At 46.3% G+C, this 20,867-nt stretch overlaps 1 protein-coding gene across 1 annotated transcript in view; it reads left to right on the forward strand.

The window, feature by feature from the left end:
* Positions 1-20,202, forward strand: part of LOC132471014 (calmodulin-binding transcription activator 1-like) — a 37,202-nt gene extending 17,000 nt beyond the window's left edge. Inside the window, 17 exon segments of the mRNA XM_060069976.1 lie at positions 269-1,543; positions 1,546-2,240; positions 3,387-3,513; positions 4,143-4,277; positions 9,097-9,274; positions 10,115-10,179; positions 10,182-10,284; positions 10,396-10,474; positions 10,658-10,787; positions 10,790-10,924; positions 11,120-11,604; positions 11,839-11,981; positions 12,090-12,336; positions 12,940-13,008; positions 13,410-13,555; positions 14,390-14,461; positions 16,124-20,202. Of these exon segments, the coding sequence (XP_059925959.1) occupies positions 269-1,543; positions 1,546-2,240; positions 3,387-3,513; positions 4,143-4,277; positions 9,097-9,274; positions 10,115-10,179; positions 10,182-10,284; positions 10,396-10,474; positions 10,658-10,787; positions 10,790-10,924; positions 11,120-11,604; positions 11,839-11,981; positions 12,090-12,336; positions 12,940-13,008; positions 13,410-13,555; positions 14,390-14,461; positions 16,124-16,199 (4,160 nt within the window). The 3' untranslated portion in view covers positions 16,200-20,202.
* The last annotated feature ends 665 nt before the right edge of the window (positions 20,203-20,867 follow it).

Below are 20,867 nucleotides of genomic sequence, written 5' to 3' on the forward strand. Positions count from 1 at the left end.
CATTATAGTCATCAACACAGAAGCACTTGTTTTTGCTATATTCCACAGAGCCTAGTTGCATGGCACAAACAACATGCACTATCTATAGGATTTGAATAAAAAAATGTAACACAAGAGGGGGCCATCACACACTGCCTCTTTTGATTCTAAAGTCTATGGCAAAAAAGAGAGAAAACATTTGGAAATGAAAGACAAGGTCAGATCACTTTTCATGGCCTCATGAATCAAAATGGCCGTCTGCTAATCGTCCATCCCCATTGGTCTGCAGGTGCGGGGAGCAGTCTGCACCAGAAGTGTTCCAGCGTGAAGCAGCGCATCATCTCCTCCAAGCAGGAGCCAGGTGCCGGGGCCACGGCCGGGACGGGGGCGGGGCCCAGGGGCGGCGCGGCAGATGGCAGCGAGGTGCAGAACAGCGACGTCTCCGAGGGCCAGACGGACCCCAGCCCTGGGGGAGCCAGGGGCCGCGGCGGCGGGGGAGGAGGAGCGGGAGGAGGAGGAGGAGGAGGAGGAGAGAGGAGGAACGGCAGGATAGCCAAGCCCTCCCTCCTCCCTCAGAGCAGCATGGAGGTCTCCTCGTCCACCTCCGCGTCCACCTCCACCAATCAGGTGGAGGTGCCCGACACCACCCAGAGCTCCCCGCTGTCCATCGCCAGCGACCTGGCCGACAGCCCCGCCCTGGCCATCGGCGCCGGCCTCTCGCAGAACGCCGCCGTGTTCATGTCCGAGGTCACCACGCTGACCGGGGACTCGGTGTACTCGGCGGGACACACCCACCTGCTGGCCTCCCCCCACGACAACAGCCCCGCCGGGATCCTGCTGGCCGTCACCCCGGACAACCAGAGGTTTGCCTCCTTCGCCGGCGCGGTGGGGCTGGGGGAAGGCGGGGAGCTGGTGCTGTCCAGCTCCCTGGACACCGGGGGCGGGGTCAACCTGCCCGAGACCACCATGAACTTCGACCCCGACTGTTTCCTCAACAACCCCAAGCAGGGCCAGACCTACGGCGGCGGCGGGGGTAAGAACGAGGGCTGTAACGGGGAGGATGTGGGGCTCCACTGCCCCGCCAACGGCTACGTGTACAACGCCGCGCTCGTCAACAACATTAAGACGGAGGTCCCCGGCCTGGAGCAGCCGCTGGCGTCCCAGAGCGGCTACGTGGGGGAGGGCACCGGCCTCAGCCCCAGCACCACCCTGGAGCAGATGGACTTCAGCGCCGTGATGTCGTCAGCCTGCGTCCAGAACCTGACCCAACCCACGCACCACCCCTCTCCCAGCCTCTTCCTCCAGGCCTCCCCGCAGGCCAGCCAGCCCTCCCAATCCCAGACCAACGGCTCAGACACGGGCTCAGGCGAGGCCCAGGCTTACAGAGGCCTGCCCTCGGTGCAAGCAGCCTCTCCCGTCACCAACGGAGACCCACACACACACCTCCGCCAGGCCAGCCCCGAGCAGCAGGCCCTGTGTGGTAGGAACGGGTCGGCTGTGGCCTCCTTCCCCCTGAAGCAACAGGACGCTACGATAGAACAGACTGCCAGAAGGGGGCACCAGGAGGGGCTGGACAAGGGCCCGAGAGCAGGGGCGAGGCACTACTGAAGCCTGGGGATCCACACGCGGCCTACGCTGCAGTCAACGGGGAACACTATCTGCAGCCCACAGATGACAGCGGAGGAGGTGGGGAGGGAGGTGGGGGTGGTGGGGGTGGCGGTGATGGTGCTGGTGTTGGTGGTGGTGGTGGGGGGGGTGGTGGTAGTGATGGAGGTGGCAGAGGTGGTGGAGGGGTAGACAATGGGGGAGTGGAGAGTGAGATCCTTTGCAACGGCGTGAGCTTGTCGGGGACCAACGGCTCAGTGGTGGCCAGTCCTCAGTCGATATCGGCCAGCGGCTGCATGGACGGGGGGCTCTACGGCGCCGCCATGCCCCAGCCGGGGGGAGGCGGAGGGGGAGTGTCGGCCTCGTCGGCTGGGGCGGGGGGCGCCATCAGCCTGGAGGGCTTCGAGGCGTCGTTTGGCAGCCAGTTCTCCGACCTCATCAACGATTTCATTTCGGTGGAGGGGTCCGGCGGAGGGGTGGGCGCGGCCGTCACAGGGGTGCTGATGCCCCAGGAGGGGACAGCGGGGGAGGAGCCGGGCCCCGGGGCCGCCCCGCTGCAGGGCTCCGGGGTGGAGCAGGGCGCCATGGGGATGCTCCAGGACACCGGGAGGCTGTTCAGTGTGACGGATTACTCACCTGAGTGGTCCTACCCAGAGGTGAGTCCGTACACCTGTCGGCTCCGTGCACTGCTTCAGGAGGGCCAGTGGGATGGGGTCGAATGCGACATTTGTTGACGGTTGTTTCGGCCCCACGTGATAGACCCTTTGTTTATTATGGATTCCTTTCGGTCTCCGGTCCTCGGCTTCTGAGGTACATTCAAGACGCACATCATCCCTTATTATTGGGTTTATGTGGAAATGACACACACTTTAACTTTGTTCTCACAGATAAATATGCTAATGCTAACAGTTGGGATCAAAGCCTTGTATAATAAGTGCCCTGATTCGCCTTACTGAATAACACTTGACGCAAAAAAAAACATATATTTACATCCTTATATCCTCCTTTGTTCTCCCTGTCTTTTTAAGAAATCCTGTATTGCTTCTCTTGGCCTATGCCCATAGAGATGAAAGGCTGCTCTTACACTTTCCCGACATATACTGTATCCCACAGCAGTGTTAAACGCTCCTGCAGTAAACCACATAGGGTTAGGGTTAGCTAACCCCCTTGTGGTTAAGGTTAGATAACCCTTACCACAAGGATATCACATCTGTGTTGTCGAGGACTTTAATTGTTGCCCTACATGCCAATAGGCCAGGAGCAGAGCAGTTGTTTTGTATATGATAATGAAGATAACGTGTATCGTAGACGCAGGTTGGCTTCCAATTTGGCAACTCATTAAGTCCAACTAACACCCCTCCATGTTGGCATATCCCTGGACACCCCTTAATAGCACTCTAATCTGACACTTTGCTATCTCACCACACTCACTGCAACATATGTCTCGCCACCAACAGCCAAGGGGGAAGGTTGTGGATAAAGAATGATTTAGGACTGTGTCTATGGCTCATGACGGTTAGGACTAATGCTGCACTATTCGGCACAAATATGTAAACACATTTGTTTTCACATAACCAAGAAAAGTGTGATTCAAACCTTTTTTGAATAAATCCTGATTCAGTTTGTATTGTTTCCACCGCTACTCAAGCTGATAATCAGCTGTGTCCTTTCTCCGCGTTGCTGTTGTGTGAACACAACCTGACCTAGCGCCGTGTCCATCGCCGGCTATCATCATGTATGTCCGCGCTGTATGCTCTGTGCATGGGTGCCCTGACCCGGCTGGTGTGTGTTGGCTGTGGCAGGGCGGGGTGAAGGTGCTGATCACAGGGCCCTGGCTGGAGAGCAGCAGCGAGTACAGCTGTCTGTTCGACCACATCAGCGTCCCCGCAGCCCTCATCCAGCCGGGCGTGCTGCGCTGCTACTGCCCAGGTAATGGCTCCTCCTCCCCCTGCAGATGCTATTACGTTGAGTCATTTAGCGGACACCTTTATCCATAGAGCTGCATGACAGTCTGCAATGACAATCTTTGCCTTTGCTTTACTGCCTTTGACCACTTTGTAAGCACACTGTTTTTACTCTCTTACATTCATTTGGCCGAACCCCAATAATTGCTACAGTTAAACCGAAATAATACCACTACTGTAAGTCTCAGCCAAATGCTACCACCACAATATAACTCTTCCAAATGCTACTGCTACGATAGAACTCGCCCCGATTACTACGGTTATCGTAGAACTCTCTCTCATGCTACGGCTACACGAGAACTCTCCCCCGAATGCTGCACTACTATAGAACTCTGGCAGATGCTGCCACCACCAAAGAACTCAAGAAATTCAAGCCACCTGAACTAGATAACCATTGCACACAATTACAGATCTACACAGATCAAACTATATCTCCTCTTAGACTAGACATTGTATTGACGTATTAGTATTTTGCCATATGGCAAAAACTATATATTTTCTGGTTTACCTTTTTGATGTATATAGGTATTGGATGTGATATTATATTTGATCACCCACGTATTGTGAACTGTGTTGGGGCTCTGTTTCCTCCAGCCCATGACACTGGGCTGGTGATGCTGCAGGTGGCCATGGGCGGCGAGGTCATCTCTTCCTCAGTGGTGTTTGAATATAAAGCCCGAGATCTTCCTGCACTGCCTTCCTCCCAGCACGACTGGTTGTCCCTGGACGGTAAGTGGACAAATTGTGTGATTTAAGCAGTGAGTCATACTGAAAGTTCATTGTGTTTGTGTGGCAGAGAACGAGAGAGTTTGTACTTTGTACTGTGTGTATACTTAGTGTGAGTGTGTGTTGAGATGGTCAATTCTGAGGCCAATTACACATTTTGTTGCCACTCCAAATAAACAATATGCCAGATCATGTCACAACATCAGTTTTCCTTTTTATGATATCTAATTCACTTACCACTCAAAAGCATTCTTCTATATTAATGATTGTAATTTGAATTTTAATGTAGACAGGATGTCTTGCAAACATATACACTTCATCCATTCAAGAGCATAGACAACTTCTGTAGTGAACTAATTAAAATCCCTAAACATCTGTACTACATGAGAGCACGTTTGTGAATGACTTTGCATGAGTATGTGCGTGTGAGACAGAGGTGTCTATGTGTGTGTGTCCATGCATGTACAAAGCAATTGGATTCATGTATTATTCATCATTGTTTTGATGCAGACAAACATTGAATTCCCTAAGGAAGCAGGATATAGACACACACATATATACAGTGTATGAGTCCATCATTGTGTGAGGGACTCTGCATTCAAAGACACCTATACGGCTGGCAGTTCTGCCTCATGAATTTATTTGAAACTTAAGTGCCTGCAGTGCAAGAGCCTGCGACCGCGTCAGGCATTCAATGAATAAGCAGGTTATGGCATGCGTTTTATTATTGTTGGTGGTTTTTAGAAGGTAACATCTCATATACAGATAGTGTTGCTTAGCTAGAGAACTTTATTCATCATTGTTTGGTGCTTGTCTTCACTTTGTTCTCTAGGGTCTTTTGGTTGTCTTATGATTATGAGGTTGAAATATTAGGCTACACAAGAGTTTGTCTAACGCTCTTATTCATGGTTTTGCTTGCAGTCTTTTTTGTTGTTCCCAAGTGGATTCGATTAAAATACGATTTAAATATAAACACTGTAAAGCGTGCAAAACACATTAATCGCCTTAGCAATAATTTAACAAACATGTCATAGGCTATGGCTCAGGGCTTAACCAGTTGTGTCATCATGTGGGTGAACAGCAGGAGCAACTAATGTAGAGCTTTCTTGCGCAATGTACGGGATCCACTGAGGGACACATAGAGCGGTCCCCTCGAAGAAGCATGTACAAGGTTACCCTGCGATCGCCCCCGTCTCCGTGTTGCGCAATGCGGCACTGCGGCGGTGTAGTCTACAGTGAAGTCACGCGCCCGCGTGTTGTTTGATAAAGCTAAGGGCAACAGAATCTGGGCAATGTACTCGCTATAAAGTAGGCCTGCTATGAGCTTGTAACTATAGACTATGTTGTTTATTCTGACCCTTTTTTAGGCTTAAGTCGAAACAGCAGCGGGTTTGAAGGGACATGCCTATGTCGGTCTTTTGTTTGACCTCGAACATTCTTTAAAGATAAAAAAATAAACGAATTTCAGAAAATAAACGTCTTAAATCTTTGAGCGTGCGTCAAATCGCATCCTACAGAATTGTCGCAGCTTAAATGGTTTGTGTGCCTCTTGGACTCCGGGTTGTAGTGATGACGACATGACGACCTGGAGATCTCAAGTCTGGCGGGCGGATTTGAAGCGCGCGAAGTATAGGCTACTACCTTTAATAGGTCCATGGCTACTACACAAGCGTGTAAAAAAAAAAATATCTCTCTCTCTCTCTCTCTCTCTCTCTCTCTCTCTCTCTCTCTCTCTCTCTCTCTCTCTCTCTCTCTCTCTCTCTCTCTCTCTCTCTCTTGCGCTCTCGCTCTCTCTTGCTCGCTCTCGTTGTCTCTCTATCTCTCTCTTTATCGCTCTCTCTCTCTCTCTCTCTCTCTCTCTCTCTCTCTCTCTCTCTCTCTCTCTCTCTCTCTCTCTCTCTCTCTCTCTCTCTCTCTCTCTCTTTCTCTCTCTCGCTCTCTCTTTCTCTCGCCCTCGCTCTCTCTCTCTCTCTCTCGCCCTCGCTAACTCTCTCGCTCTCGCTCTCTCTGTATTGCTCTCTCGCTCTTTTATTTTACTCTTCTCTCCTGAGTTCTGTTTTTTCTACTCGGAGTAGCAATGCGTGAGTCGCGCGCCTCAACCTCAACACCAAACGATTGCGTTGAGGCGAGGAGGACAAAGAGCGTCTGACAGACTTGCGTTTGGGGGTTCGTAGCCCTTTTCCATTTTAAAACTATAATGCGCTAAAACGACGTCTAGCTTGCCTAGAGGTTAACGATAAATTAGCCCGTGTGTTAACATGATTATGATATGCGATTTCCCCGTGTTGTTTGTGATCCAAACGCTTAGTTCATACAGTGCACAGCAGTTAAGCCAGGCTCTACAAATGTTGCTGAGAAATATGTGCTGATATAATATTATGTTTTGCGGCCTTCGTGAGTTTGAGGCATTGGTTTTGTTCTTTGATTGTGCAAAGTGCCTGTTTCTGTTCCATTTCATCTTAGAGATGCAATCGTTGCTTGACAACGCAGTGCTTAGCGCGTAAACAGTTTCAGCACCACGGTGAGTGAACAGCGCCATGCAACTCATTGAGCAAAGAGCAGATACTACGTTAGCTTACATACAATAAACTCTGTAGTGCAAAGGCCATTCAGGCCTTATAGAGAGGCAGCCTTACAACACGTAGTCTAATTACTTTTTCCCTTCTATCCTGGAAAGATATGCCAAGATAATCCCTATTTACAAAACAGCTATAGCAAAAATATTCACACAATGCTTTGGCTTTTATTCATGTGGCAAAGTACATTCTCTATGAACTTTAGCCTAGTTACAGAGGAAACAGCTGCCCTCAGAGAAATGTATTGCTTGTGTTTTTTCGATCATTGAGATTTTTTCCTTTTTTTTAAGGTTTTACAGAGTTAGAAGTTATGTTCATTGCAAACAGATCAAATCATGCTATATATAGTATTGTTAATTTGGTTTCTCAGCCGGGGATCCCTATGCTTAAGCCAATATCAGAAAACAACTTTCAGTTGTTTGTTTTTTTAAACCTCACAACTTGTTGGTTGTTATTTAGACCAAACCGACGAAGAGCTTGTTTACCCAGCGTTGGACTCTGCCGGGTTTCTTTACAGTTATCTCTTTAGTTCATTTACCAAAGTTGTTCTCCTCCTTCAATCCTTTGTTAGCTGTGTTGTTAAGTCAATATGTTGTTGTTAGAGTGTTTGTAGGGAATGTTGATGTGCCAATATGAATTAAACAGTAGAAAAAGTAAGAAAAACTCATTGTGAAAATAATGTGTATAATGACAGACTGATAGATCCTTCTGGATGTTAGTACTGTTTGGTTTCACTCTGTGTTCGATGTGAAGACCAGAAGAGAAAAACTATTTATCTGACTCAGGACTAGTTTCAGGCAAGATTGTCTCCATTTGTAATTGTGAGAGACTTTACTGCTTGTCTTTCTTACGAACGCAAACTTGTATTCCGTAAGGTCTTCCATTTAGAGGAATGGATTTCTGTCTCTAGCTCCTTTGGACGAGTTCAGTCAGTCATTTCTCATCCTCTCTGCTGTGTTTTGTTGGCTGTTTACCATGATGTCACCAAAGGGCTGCTGCACTCTCTCTCTCTCTCTCTCTCTCTCTCTCTCTCTCTCTCTCTCTCTCCTCTCTCTCTCTCTCTCTCTCTCTCTCTCTCTCTTCTCTTCTCTCTCTCCCTCCCTTCCCTCTCCTCTGCTCAGCTGAGAAACTTGGCTGAAAACCAAGCCGAGGTAGAAAAGAGGGGAAAAGAAAAAGTGAGAGAGAGAGAGAGAGAGAGAGAGAGAGAGAGAGAGAGAGAGAGAGAGGAGAGAGAGAGAGAGAGAGAGGGAGGGGGATAGAGAGAGAGAGAGAGAAGAGAGAGAGAGAGAGGAGAGAGAGAGAGGAGAGAGAGAGAGAGAGAGAGAGAGGAGAGAGAGAGAGAGGAGAGAGAGAGAGAGAGAGAGGGAGGAGGAGGGAGGAGGGAGGAGGGAGGAGGAGGGAGGGAGGAGAGGGAGAGAGAGAGAGAGAGGAGAGGAGGGATAGAGAGAGAGAGAGAGAGAGAGAGAGAGAGAGAGAGAGAGAGAGAGAGAGAGGAGAGGAGAGAGAGAGAGAAGAGAAGAGAGAAAGAGAGAGAGTGCCAAAAGTATGAAACTGCAGGTGGGAGGGGAGACATAATGCAGCACCGCTTGCAGCCTCACTGAGACTTATACACGTGTTTGGATGTATACATTGATTCAAACAAATTCATTTGAAATATGTGTCAGGATCTATGCATTGACTCACACAAGTCCACCTGAATATGTGTGATGATGTTTTCATTAATTTACACTAATAGAAATGTAAAAGTGTTTGACATGTTTTTGATACATTGATGCATTTATTCACACAACTCCACATGTTCATGATGTGTGATTCCACATGCAGAATCCATACAAACGCATGCACATATAAACATATCAGCTTTAACACACACTCATGAACACACACACACACACATATAGGTATACATATATATATATATATATACATATGTTGAGATACAAGAGTGTGTGTCCTCACACTCACAGACACACAAACACACACAGTCACTATCCCTTTCCCTCAGTCCCCAACACCCCTCTATGGCTATAAATTGTTTAATTTAATTCATCATCAAGAGAATAACAATCAAAATCAAATAGATTAATTTAATTAGCAAACGAGGAAGTACATTAAGCAAATGAAATGAAATTCAATTAGAATCAAATGATTGAAAACCTTCCAATCCAAACAATGGGCACATTAAATCCCACCAAGTGTTTGATGGCCATTGTCTCCCTGCTCTGGTCTCCTCTCTGTGTCCGCAGATACCCAGTTCAGAATGTCTATTCTGGAGCGTCTGGAGCAGATGGAACAGAGGATGGCTGAGATATCTAATCAGAATCCTGGATCAGAAACCATGGCAGCCAAGGGAAGAGGAGCAGAGGGAGGAGGAGGAGCAGCAGGCACTGATCAACCATCTCAGGTGGGTGTTGTTGTACCACAGTGACCGTCGGATGGATTTACAGCCTACAAGCAATGGTAAAGGCTGGGGTGATGTTCACAGGAGTGAGGTGAAACAAACACGAGGGCAACGCAAGGTGTATCAAGGTTTATACTACAGGATGCTTCCCTTGATAAAGAAATTGATCTCAAGATGTTTCCTCTGGTTCAATTCATTGTATACATATTTATAATTAGTTATGAATAATTGTGTTCATTCTCTCAGCATTAATTTACAGTTAATTAACAATTCATTTATGGGTCTAGTAATCATTTACTTATGCTGTGCTGTTCATGTTCGCTAATGGTGTGCATGTTAACTAAGGTATTCATTTTAAATTAATTTGAGCTCTAACCCTTACCACTAACCCTTACCCTAAAATTAGCCTTAACACTTACCCCAACCCTTACCCTAACCCTAAATCCTTCGCTAATGCTACGTAATAATGATTATTATTGCATTAACTGTGTCTTAACTAATAGTTAGTTAATGTACCCTTACTGTAAAGTGATATCTAATAATACAATTAATCTAGAACTGTGCAGCAATTGTGAGGCTCAAAATAAAAGTAGACATTCTTCCATCTAAATGCTCTTTATTAAAGGTGCCCTTACCTGCTTTCTTTTTGTAAGGGATCTGAGCCAGTTCTGTTTCTCGATTATACCAGTTCTCCGCTAGCAAGGCTTCAATCAAAACCTTTCACGTTTGTTCTATAGACGGTCAGCCACTAAGATGCCTCTGGGTCATTTCCATCCATGTATTTGATTCCTGGCTTCGCCTTCGTTATCGTTCTATAACTTCAACGCTCCATCAACATTTGTTTCCAGCTCACTGCGGAACAGGGGGTCATTCGAGGGCCGCGTGGTGGTGGTTTGTGAGAAGATGATGGCTCAGCCGTGCTGGGTCTCGTCAATCAGCTTGTGCACAGCAAGAGCTCCAGAGGAATGACCTTACTGCACCTGGCCGCCGCACAGGGCTACGCCGGGCTCATTCAGACCCTCATACGCTGGCGGTACGCACGAACATGCGAACACAAACACACAAACACACACACACACACACACACACATGGGTAGGCAGAGAACAACTGGTGAATGGGTTTTATTCAATTTCTTTTCCTCAGCAACAAACATGCTGACAGCATAGACCTGGAGCTGGAGGTGGACCCTCTCAACGTGGACCACTTCTCCTGCACCCCACTGGTACGAGCCTTGTGATAATGTCATTACCATCAAATAGATAAGAAAGGAATTGCTGGTTTCACTGGACAGCAATACAAATTAAAAGAGATAAGAATACGCGAAAGATTGCCAAAAAATTTACGATCTACAAAACAAATCTCTAAACATGTGTGTGTGTTTGTGTTTTCCTGCTATTCTCACCAGATGTGGGCGTGTGCACTGGGTCACACTGAAGCAGCCGTGGTGCTCTACCAGTGGGACTCCAGAGCCCTGGGTATACCTGATTCGCTGGGCCGCCTGCCACTCAACATCGCCCGCTCCCGGGGCCACACCAGATGGCTGATCTTCTGGAGCAACTTCAACAGGCTCCTCACACTCTCAGTCAACCTGCCGAAAGTTGGATTCACAGGTGGAGCGGCGAATCACAGCCCAGCAGTCTAGGTGACACATCCGCCGGGAACTCTAATCAAGGTAAAGAGTTGATATTTTATATTTATAGAAACAGTACATGGCTTCTTTTTTTTATTACATTTGACATCTTTTTTACATCTTACTCACTGCTGAAAAACACATTTGTTTTAAACTGTATTGTGCCTTCGGGATGGGGATTGAAATGTGATATGAGCCTCTTCAACCTCCCATCGTTCCGCCTGTGTGTCCCTCCAGAGCCAGGGAAGGCACGGAGTGAGAGCCAGACAGACAGCCATACCCCCAGCTGGAACCAGAGTCACCGGCCACCACCGGGCAACGGCCCAGACCCGGGGGGTCCCCCTCCTGCTAAGAGACTCAAGCCCAGCCCAGACACCCAGCACCAGCTAGCCCCATCAGCCCCCGCTTCCAACACACTGCGCCCGGCGCCCCCCAGACCCTCGCCCATGCCATCTGTCAGCCCCGTCTTCTTCCCCAATACCTCGGGCCCCGACCGTCCCCAACCGGCCCCCAGCGCCCCACTCCCCCACCTGCAGGCCAGGATAGGGGGGTCTGGACTGGGCACCAGGTGGAGCCTGAGACAGGCCCTGGGCCGACGCAGCCTGGCCAGGAGTATTCGGGGAAAAGAGAGATTGGCCATTCACCTCCGCCAGAGAATATTGTCAGACAGAGGGGAGGAGTCTGAACTGCTGACCTATCAGGACAGTCCAGAGGATTTGCAGGTGGGAACGAACAAGTTATTTACCTCCTTGTTGTGTTATACTTTACATGCTTTTGAGCCGTTCATTTGTGTTAATGAGTGTTAATGTGTGTGTGTGTGCGTGTGTGTGTGTGTGTGTGTGTGTGTGTGTGTGTGTGTGTGTGTGTGTGTGTGTGTGTGTGTGTGTGTGTGTGTGTGTGTGTGTGTGTGTGTCTGTGTGTCTGTGTGTGTGCGTGTGCATGTGTGTGGGTTGAAGGCGGATATCATGATGCTGGCTGACCACATCATGGAAGCTTCACCGGACAGGATGAAGCAGGAGTCCTCGGTTACCATGGAGACCGACGCAGCCATGGAGGGCATCAACAGTTTGTTGGCTGGTTACCTTGGCGATATTGAAAGGTGAGTTTAAAACATTCCCAAAACATGCATGTTTTATTAAATATCCTTCTCAATTAGCCTTTTTGGGCACTATGAAATTAAAATATAAATGTGCTGGATTCTCTCTAGGTTCCTTCACACCAAGCCCCAGACTCAATGCCCCAGGTTCAACCTTCTCTCAGGGCCGGAGTTTCAGGAAAGTCCCCAGGCTAAGCAAGGCCTGGCCTCCCCTTCGGACTGGGCCTCTGCCCTGTGTGCAGCTACGAAGGAGGGGAGGCTGAAGGCCGACTCGTCCCGTCTAGCCATGAGCGAGGCAGAGCGGAGAGAACTGCATGAGGCCATTAGGCATGCTCTACAAAACCTCAGAAGACACAAGGTAATGCAACTGCACGTGTACACTTTGTCCTCCTAAATGTGCGTGTGCACCTGCACATCCCAGAGGACATAGTATACTCCATTAAAAGCACTCTGTCTGTGACCTCATGCACAGGGCTGCAACTCAGAAGTATTATTTGATTGTCCATTAAAACCATCAATCAATGGTTGATTGGCGATTAAAAGGATGAGTCGATGAAGCATTTCGGGCTATAAATGGTCGTAAAGAATTCCAGGTTGTACCCAGGTTGCCAACGCCCAAAGTTTTAATTACATTAACTACATTAGTCTGACAAGCAGCCAAGAACATATCCATACATCTGTGAAACAGTGCAGTGCAACCTCATAACTGCATTTCTGAAACGCTGTATTGTAGAAACTTTAATATTTGTATTGGATAAATGTCCAAAAGGAATACTTCAGCACTACTCTAAAGCTTACATGAGTCCCTATGTGAGTCATGATTTGAGGAAGGAAATCGCAGACTCTTGTTTTGTATTGACATATTCTTCAGAACAACAAAGATGATCATACATTATTTCACTGTAGCATAGCCGTGGCATGCTCTTAATAAACAAATGATCTCTGATCTACTTGCACCCAGGGTACCATTCAGGAACAACGCAAAGAGATCGCAACAGTGATCCAGCGCTGTTACAAGAAATACAAACAGGTATGAGCCAAATAATATCCCTGTGAACTTTCATCTTTCATTCATTAGCCAGTCACTCTAGCCAGACATCACCAGACCAAATGTGTATTCATTTGAATCCTCTCAGTTAATTTTGGATTTCCAAGGGGCATCCAAATGCCTCTCCTTGGATAGACTCACAACCAATCACAGCAATGTGACACATAAGTGGCAGACATCTTGTTTGTTTACGAAATTATCATCACATCAAACCTGCCCCATGTTCGATTAACGGTTAAGATTGGCGGTCTGCTGGACATCTGTCTGAACGGGATTCGGCCAGATGCACATGCCAGAGCAAATCAAACATGAGCTCACAGATTTGTGTGGTTCCCAGCTACAGTAATACTTTAAGTCTCCCTCTCTCTTTCTATCTCTCTCAGTATGCACTTTATAAGAGGATGACCCTGGCAGCCATTTTGATCCAGAGCCGTTTCCGGAGTTTCCATGAGCAGAGGAAGTTCCAGCAGAGCCGAAGAGCTGCAGTCCTCATCCAGCAATACTATCGCTCCTACAGACACTCGCTGAGGTACACACACACACACAAACACACACACACACACAAACACACACACACACACACACACACACACACACACACACACACACACACACACACACACACACACACACACACACACACACACACACACACACACACACACACACACACACACACACACACACATACATACATATACGCTAACACAAAGACGAACACAGGCACTTCAACAAGCGTACACGGAGACACACACATATATATGCAAATACAAACGCACACTGTAAAGCACAAAAGACACACACACTGTGGCAACCCCGGTCGTCGGCGGCTGGGATTCCCAATAAAGATTGCTCAAGCACAGGTGTCGAAACGAGGGTTTTATTTCTGGACCGCTCAGCAGAATAAGGAAAATCATAAAATAAGTTAGGCTACTTCCACTGTGGGAATAGCGCCACTATTGACAAATTTGCCAAATCTTCTCTGCCAATGCCAAACAGCTTATTCTGCCATTGAATCGTTTAGTGTTTGATGGATTGGATGATTGAAGTTGGAAGAAACAAGACATATTGGCAATTTAACAATTTATTCATTTCACAAACAGGAGCCTCAGTAGCGAAATAATAGCTTATTTCTCTATCTCAGTAGAGAAATAATCTACACAAAATGTCCTTACTTTTTGTGCTAAGTTTATATATGAAAATCAACACGCACACTGTAAATCACAAAGACACACACACACACACACACACACACACACACACACACACACACACACACACACACACACACACACACACACACACACACACGCACACACACACTCCCTACGCTTGTGTTCTCAACATGCTTGTGTTCCAACAGCAGCCTCCTCACTAAGAGACAGAACCAGGCTGCCCGCAAGATCCTGAGGTTTCTGCTACGGTGCCGTCACAGGTAAGGACGACACATACACACACACACACACACACACACACACACACACACACACACACACACACACACACACACACACACACACACACACACACACACACACACACACACACAAAGAAATCATTTTATATGATAGTACCACATTAAGACACACATGAAGCATGCACATAGCCAACTGCCACTGCCAGGCTCACCGCAGTAGTAGCTAATAGTTGGTGTTGTTTTGCTGTTATGTGAAGCCCCTTGATGGACCATAGACCTTGAAAAGGGTGAGTATTTTCTCTCTCTCCTTTTCTCTCTCCCCTCCTTCTCTGATGCCTGTTTGCATGTCTCCTCAGGAGAAGAAGAGAGAGGAGTCTGGATGTTTGAATATCCTCTCTCTCTCCCCTCTCGCTCCCCCGCTCTCTCTCGCTCCTTCTCTCTATCTCTCCCTCTATCTCCCTCTCTCTCCCTCTTCTCTCTCTCTCTCTCCCTCTCTCTCCCTCTTCTCTCTCTGTCTCCCTCTCACTCTCTTTATATCTCTCTCAAACACACTATTTATCTTCCTCTCCCTCCCTCTCTCTCTCTCTCCCCCTGCTCCATCTCTCTCTCTCTCCCCGTGCTCCATCTCTCTCTCTCTCTCTCTCTCTCTCTCTCTCTCTCTCTCTCTCTCTCTCTCTCTCTCCTCTCTCTCTCTCTCTCTCTCTCTCTCTCTCTCTCTCTCTTTCTCTCTCTCACTCTCTCTCTCCCCTCCATCTTGCTCTCTCTCTCACTCTCACTCTCTTTGTATCTCTCTCTCAACACTATTTATCTTCCTCTCTCTTACCCTCTACACTATTTCTTATGCTCTCCTTTATCACACTCCCCTCTCTTTCTTTCTCATGCCCTCAGTCTGTTTCTTATTTCTATTGGTTTTATTTCCTCACCCTCTTGCCCTCTCTCCCTCTCAGGGGACTGTGGAATGATGTAGGTAGTTGTGCATGACTGACAGAGAGAGGACCTTACCATAAGGTCTGCCTGGGGGGCATGTCTTCAATCACAACACTAAGGGACTGTGTCCTGCCTGGCCTGCCAGTCTCTCTCTCTCTCTCTCTCTCTCTCTCTCTCTCTCCTCTCTCTCTCTCTCTCTCTCTCTCTCTCTCTCTCTCTCTCTCTCTCTCTCTCTCTATCTCTATCCTCTCTCTCCCTCTCTCTCTCCCTCTCTCCTCTCTCTCTCTCTCTCTCTCTCTCTCTCTCTCTCTCTCTCTCTTCTCTATCTCTCTCTCTCTCTCTCTCTCCATCTCTCTCTCTCTCTCTCTTCTCTAACTCTCTCTCTCTCTCTCTCTCTCTCTCTCTCTCTCTCTCTCTCTCTCTCTCACAGCCTTTTATGTTGACGACAGACGTGACACGTGGCAGAGTGCACAGCGTTCCCTGCCACGTGTGAGTTTGTCTACTTGTGTGTTTGTATGTTTGTGCCTGTATGTCTGTGCAAGTGTGCACATATGCCTCTTGATGTGTGAGAGCTTACAAGGGCATTGTACTGTATGGGCACATAGATTCTGTCCCATGTTTTATCCATCCTCCCACACACACACACACACACACACACACACACACACACACACACACACACACACACACACACACACACAAACACACATGGTAGGCTTGTTTCTCTAGCGTCTCTTTGTCTCTTTCCTCCAGGGCCAGAGAACAGAGAAAGGCCAGGGGTCCTGAGGGCCTTACACGAGGCCCCGCCCACCACCCCCTCAGCCACTGATGTAACTCCTCCCTTTCCTCTCCATCCTCCTCCTCCTCTCTTCTACATTCTCACTCCCCCCTTCTCTCCCCTCCACAATTGCCCTTCCTCCTCAACTTCTCTACACCAAGAGTGACAACAAACTCTTCCCAGACGGACTGAGGACAAGACAGGTGTCCATCTTGGCAGCTCTGACAGACTGATGGGTGGAGCCCATCAAAGCATCCCCTCCTTCTATCCCGCCGCCTCCGGCTCCCCTACTTCCCTCCTCCTGCTCTTGCTCCCACTCCACAATGTCGCTGGGAGGCCATCGCATTAAGAAAAATATAAAAACAACCTCATGGCATCTTTGCACTCTTCATGGGTATGGTAAGTCTCTAGTGCCAGTCAGCGAGCCTAAAGTGTTTGGATACGTCAGACGATACGAACTCTCACCGTGGATCACCATAGAGCTGGGAGGCTGGAGGTGGATGCTGCACAGACATGGAGGAGGGAACAAAACCTGGTGCGTTTGGTATCCGAAACGTGATCCACGTAAGGATGAGGAAGAAAAAAACATAAACCAAATATCACTTCCATGTTGCATTTGCATGCAGGATCTTTATTTTTCTGCTTACTCCTTCTCTCCTCATGACACGTTAAGAGCAATCACAGCAAAAAGAAATACCCTGTTTGCTGACATTTATGACATTACTCCCCCCCCGTCCCCCCCCCCGCCCCCCCCCCCCCCCTGCCAGCCACTTCGACTTTACAGGCTTACCAGCCTGTTAATCAGTCACCCAGTAAAAAAAAAAAGAACACACACCGGATGAACTACACTTGAATGTAAGAGGGACATTGTCAGATATTGGTCGGGGTCTGAATTACGATGTCTTAATTTGTTACATGGACTTTGTATGGAGTCGTTCCCGGAGGCCGCACTTTGCTGGCCTGATGTGGTGTGTCCGTGTTTGTTGAATCCAATGCATGTGTTTGAGCTAGGAGCTCCTGCATGCTTGCCAAACTGCTTTAGTGTCGTTTCTTTTTTGTATTTCTCTGTGTAGTTGTGTCTTCACTTATGTCCTCATCAAACTTATCCTTGCCCTGTGTAATGTGAACTGTGTATGGGGAAAAATGACTTATTTTCATTTTTTAAGTTCTTTATTTTTCTTTCTTTATTTTAAACCTCATTATTTATTTAATGGTCTAATTATTTGGCCTCGAGAACGGTTGACGCTTGATTCTCTCTTTCACTCCTTGTGTGGTTAAAAATGTGACATGTTCCCAAAACAGTTAAACTTTGTCTATGTTAGTTTGTGTTCTTCGCGTGAACCTCGAAAGGCCTCGGATTTTCGAGGGGAGTGTCAGATGCCATTGCCTTGACTTCTCCCAATCTCTGGGAGGTCTCTATGCTTGCTCTGTAGAGGACGGGTCCGACACCTGCGCCCCCTTCACAGGGAATGGGTCCCCATACGAGCCCACGTGGGCCCATCAAATCCATATTTTGGACTATTGCATATTCCTGTATATAAACTGACGAGGTAAGGGGCTTATGAAAACCCTGAATCTTTTTTCATAAGAGGACTGTATTTAAGATTATAAATTATTTTACTCCCATTATGAGAACTTAAGACAACGACCTGGGTAAACATGACGACTGTATTGCTTGTAAATAATGTAGATATTACAAACCGAGTCATGTGCATGAGATTTAAGACAAAGAAACAGCAACAAGAGCATCTTAGTGGCTAAAGGACTGAGATGATTTTAACTGCTTCACTTTAAGAGTATCCAATATAAGTGTTACTGAAAATAACATTTTCTTTAAGCATGCAATTGAAAAATGTTAGAAATATAAGTGGGAAAAACAAAGTTAGCTGAAACAATTATCTTTCAAAAGAGAACATTTACACTTTGTGCTTTTGTTTCTTAGCTAGCAAAAGCGAAATCCCTTTTGCCAGTGGTGCCAACTACTTTGAATGCTATTTTGCCTAATAATATGTTATATTTGGGAAAAAAGTAAACCCAAAATATCAGAACATTTTAGATCCACGGAGGCAATACAAACAGAGCATAACACATGTAGAAGATCTAGAACTAGTTCATCTGTAAAGACCTTTAAAATATTAGCTTTTAGAGGTCAAGCTTGATGATGGTGATGGTGGTGATGGTGATGATGATGAAGATGACAATGATGGAGTGATGATGATGAAATGATGATTATGCTGAATTTTGTGAATGCAATGACAGATCACAGTTACAGGTAAGAAGGCACTGTGTATAATGAAATAGGGTTATTTTACAGTAAAATATTGGATTTTGAGGAGATCGCCATAAGACAGACAGTTTGGGCCTCCAGCCAAAGCTTTCAGTTGAATCTAGAATGTTCTTTCTCCCTCTTTCCGTTCCCCTTTTATTTTGGTCTCCTCATCCTACTGCCATTGTATGATCCGTACCCTATAATTCTAGACAGCTCTGTTTAGAAAGTGCCTGCTCACTAACGTAAAGGAGATAAGATAATATCAGGAACCATCTGTTGTATGTACTCTTAAAGGTTAAAAAAATGACCTGTTTATTTTCCTAAATTGTCTGTAGACGACTCTGCTCAAGGAAATGTGTTGAACTTGATGAGCCAAGTCTGAGTTAAAGATGAGTTTGTCGGTGGTGTGAATGGATGCTTATGCACTGATGATGTGAGGTTTTGCTTAATGTCAGAAATCCGTAACAACAGTTATACTTCTCACCTCGGGTTACTTCAATGTTGTTTTTTTGCAATGTTATTATGAAAAAAAAACACGAAATTCAGTTTCTTTGTGTGGTAGGCGCTGTCACAAGCGTTTATTCAAAGTTTCAATGTCATTGTTAAAAGAGATATGTTTTTTTTCTGCATGAACTTGTTTCTTTGACTGTCTAGAAAATGTTCTTCCAGCGTTTAACATAAAGCGAAACCAAGCAGTTTTCCCTGAAACCAATTATGTCCTACTCATCCTCTTGTTTTGTGTTTCTCTATCCTTTTCATTTTGATTTTCTCTCATGTGCACCTCAATGTACACAGATGTGACACACAGATATGAGTACACTCAACCACCCACCCACCTCTCTCTGCACTCATGTCTTTGGGAACAGTTCAGACTTAGGTTTTACTCAGGGTTGAAGAACGGGGAGAAGGAGAACACAGTGTGTGTGTGTGTGTGTGTGTGTGTGTGTGTGTGTGTGTGTGTGTGTGTGTGTGTGTGTGTGTGTGTGTGTGTGTGTGTGTGTGTGTGTGTGTGTGTGTGTGTGCATGCCAGCGCAAACATGTATTTGTGTGAGTGTGTATGTAGGTGTGTGTGTGTGTGCGTGTGTACAGGTGCGTGCGCTTTTGTATGCATGTGTGTTTCTGGGAGAAAGATTTAGAGATTGTATGTGAGTTCGAGATGCTCCACTTGGTCATTGATTAGTTAGTATTGGTAACTGAATAGCTTTTAATAAGTATAAGTATAGGGTTTTTTTTTTTACATTTATTCACAAAATGTTGTTTATCAGAGTAATAGGTAAAGATGAAGTCATTATTGGCCTACTTAAATTTCTATTTAGATTATGAAGCAATGTAATGTTAGATGTTTGCATCAAAATTACATCAACCTCAAACTATTTGGTGTATTGCAAATAGCTTTATTTTGTTTACTTTGTTCAGAAGACTTGGAAGGCCCAAATCCCTATTTTTTATATAAACAACAACAACCTTTTTTAAATTTAAATAATGGATCCATCCAGCTGTTTTAGAATATTTTATAATTTCATATTTGGAGCAACCTTCTTGTGTGAGTGAGAGACTGACCCCACTGCACTGCTTTTCCTCTCTGTTCCTGTGTCTCTTCTTCTTCTCAAACTTCTTACCAGAAACCTTTTGGAACGCAGACATTGTACAGAATCACTCGCTAATCACACACACAAACACACACACACACACACACACACACACACACACACACACACACACACACACACACACACACACACACACACACACACACACACACACACACACACACACACACACACATTGTCGATTCACAGAGAGAATTCTGGTTATTATAGGAAAATACAATACAATACATAAATATTTCCATCACAGACCCGACTGGCCAAGAAGTTTGTAATTGTCCTCTGTCCTCAGAGGTCTTGTGATATGTTTCAGAGACCTGATCCGACACAGGCCTTGTCTTAGGAGAGCATGGCCAAACATCACACTGCATGCAAGAATGGTAGACCCCTTTTAGATAAACTCTATGGCTTGACCTCTCCTTCCCATCATCTCCTCTCACTCTGACTTTCGGCTATCCCATCCTCTGCTAGGTTCCACCCTTGCCTGCAATTGTGCACTCATTGTGTTGCCGTCTACCTCCTCATTTAACATGTCTCTTTTCTCTCTCATTCCCCCATTTTGTGGGCTAGTTTTTATTTATTTGTGTATTCATTTTTTGGACAATTGTGCATGCACAAGCATCACTGGATAGCTGATGCTTTTAAAATAATATTTGGTTGCTGAGGCCAAGTGTTTTTGAATTGCCCTCATATGTGGAAAATGTCTTCTGAATGCTTTACATAATTTCTGCTGTAAAATGAAATCAGAATTAAAAAAATTTGCACTTTAAAATTCGTTCCTGGTTTATAAATGTGAATGTGTATGTACACGTAAACAATGTTTATTCCACAGTGGGATTGAAA

The sequence above is a fragment of the Gadus macrocephalus genome, chromosome 13, assembly GCF_031168955.1.
Source record: "Gadus macrocephalus chromosome 13, ASM3116895v1".
NCBI lineage: Eukaryota > Metazoa > Chordata > Actinopteri > Gadiformes > Gadidae > Gadus > Gadus macrocephalus.